The sequence below is a fragment of the Mus caroli genome, chromosome 6 (assembly GCF_900094665.2).
Source record: "Mus caroli chromosome 6, CAROLI_EIJ_v1.1, whole genome shotgun sequence".
In the NCBI taxonomy this organism is placed as follows: Eukaryota; Metazoa; Chordata; class Mammalia; order Rodentia; family Muridae; genus Mus; species Mus caroli.
The window spans coordinates 116,309,730-116,310,890 of NC_034575.1; the positions used below are offsets into that span (position 1 = coordinate 116,309,730).

Below are 1,161 nucleotides of genomic sequence, written 5' to 3' on the forward strand. Positions count from 1 at the left end.
CCACCTGCCTCTGCCTCCCAAGTGCTGGGATTGAAGGCATGTGCCACCACTGTCTAGCAGTGTCCTTTATTTTTGTGGAGAGGCCTGAGGGACTCCTCTTCTGGCGCCCACTGTAGACCAGATGGACACCGTGCTTCTCTCTGAGCCACGCCGACCCCCATTCTGACTCAGGAAGCAACAGCTCCCCACATAGGTTCTCAGTGTTTCTTTTCTTCTAACAACTGCTGTGTTGCTCATGGTCAACGTGTGATGTCACCTTTCTCTAGAGCATTACTAATGCTTGTCACTCATTTAACTTTTCAAAGCCCGNTGCACCCTAGCTCCTTTCCAGATCCTTTGCAAGCTCCCTGGTAAAGTCTTTGTGTCTGTGAGGGTATTTCTCTGGCTCTCATGTTCTTAGTAGACCCCAGAAAAACATTTGAAATTTGTTCAGTGCTGGGTCTTGCCTTCAGTATTTTTTTTCCTCTTCATGTTGTAGGACTGGTTGGTTTACACAACATCGGACAGACGTGTTGCCTTAACTCCTTGATTCAAGTGTTCATGATGAACATGGACTTCAGAATGATATTGAAGAGGTACAACTGCTTGCTAGTGTGCATGCCACTCATGGTTTAGAATGTTCGTTCACTCACAGTGACTTTGACTTTTAAACGTCTCCTTTCCAATGCTGTGCGTGGTGGCTCATGCCTTTAATCCCAGCACTTAGGAGGAAGAGACAGGTGGATTTCTGAGTTCGAGGCCAGCCTGGTCTATAAAGTGAGTTCCAGGACAGCCAGGGCTATACAGAGAAACCCTGTCTCGAAAAACAAAAAAACCAAAAACCAACCAACCAACCAACCTTTTCAGAGATGCTTAAGAAAAGCTCCTTTCTTGTGTATTTTGTTCAGCAGGATAGCCTCATTTATAGTTTAAACACACACACACACTGGCCCTCACCTCCATTTGGTTTCAGGTAGTATGGGTCATTTGTGCCTCCTTTAAAATATATTTTTCAAAAATTATTATTTTATTGTTTTATGTATGTGGGTAGGTATTTTGCCTACATGCATCTCTGTGTATCACATACAGGTCCATGGAAGCCAGAGGAAGGAGTTGGATTCCATGGGACTGTGAGCCACCAGAAGGGGTTCCGTGGAAGAGCAACCAATTTTCTTAACTGAG

The 1,161-nt window shown here is 44.9% G+C and overlaps 1 protein-coding gene across 1 annotated transcript in view; it reads left to right on the forward strand.

The window, feature by feature from the left end:
- Usp18 (ubiquitin specific peptidase 18) overlaps nucleotides 1-1,161 on the forward strand; it is a 22,776-nt gene that overhangs the window by 972 nt on the left and 20,643 nt on the right. Inside the window, 1 exon segment of the mRNA XM_021165458.2 lies at nucleotides 479-575. Coding sequence (XP_021021117.1) covers nucleotides 479-575 — 97 coding nt within the window.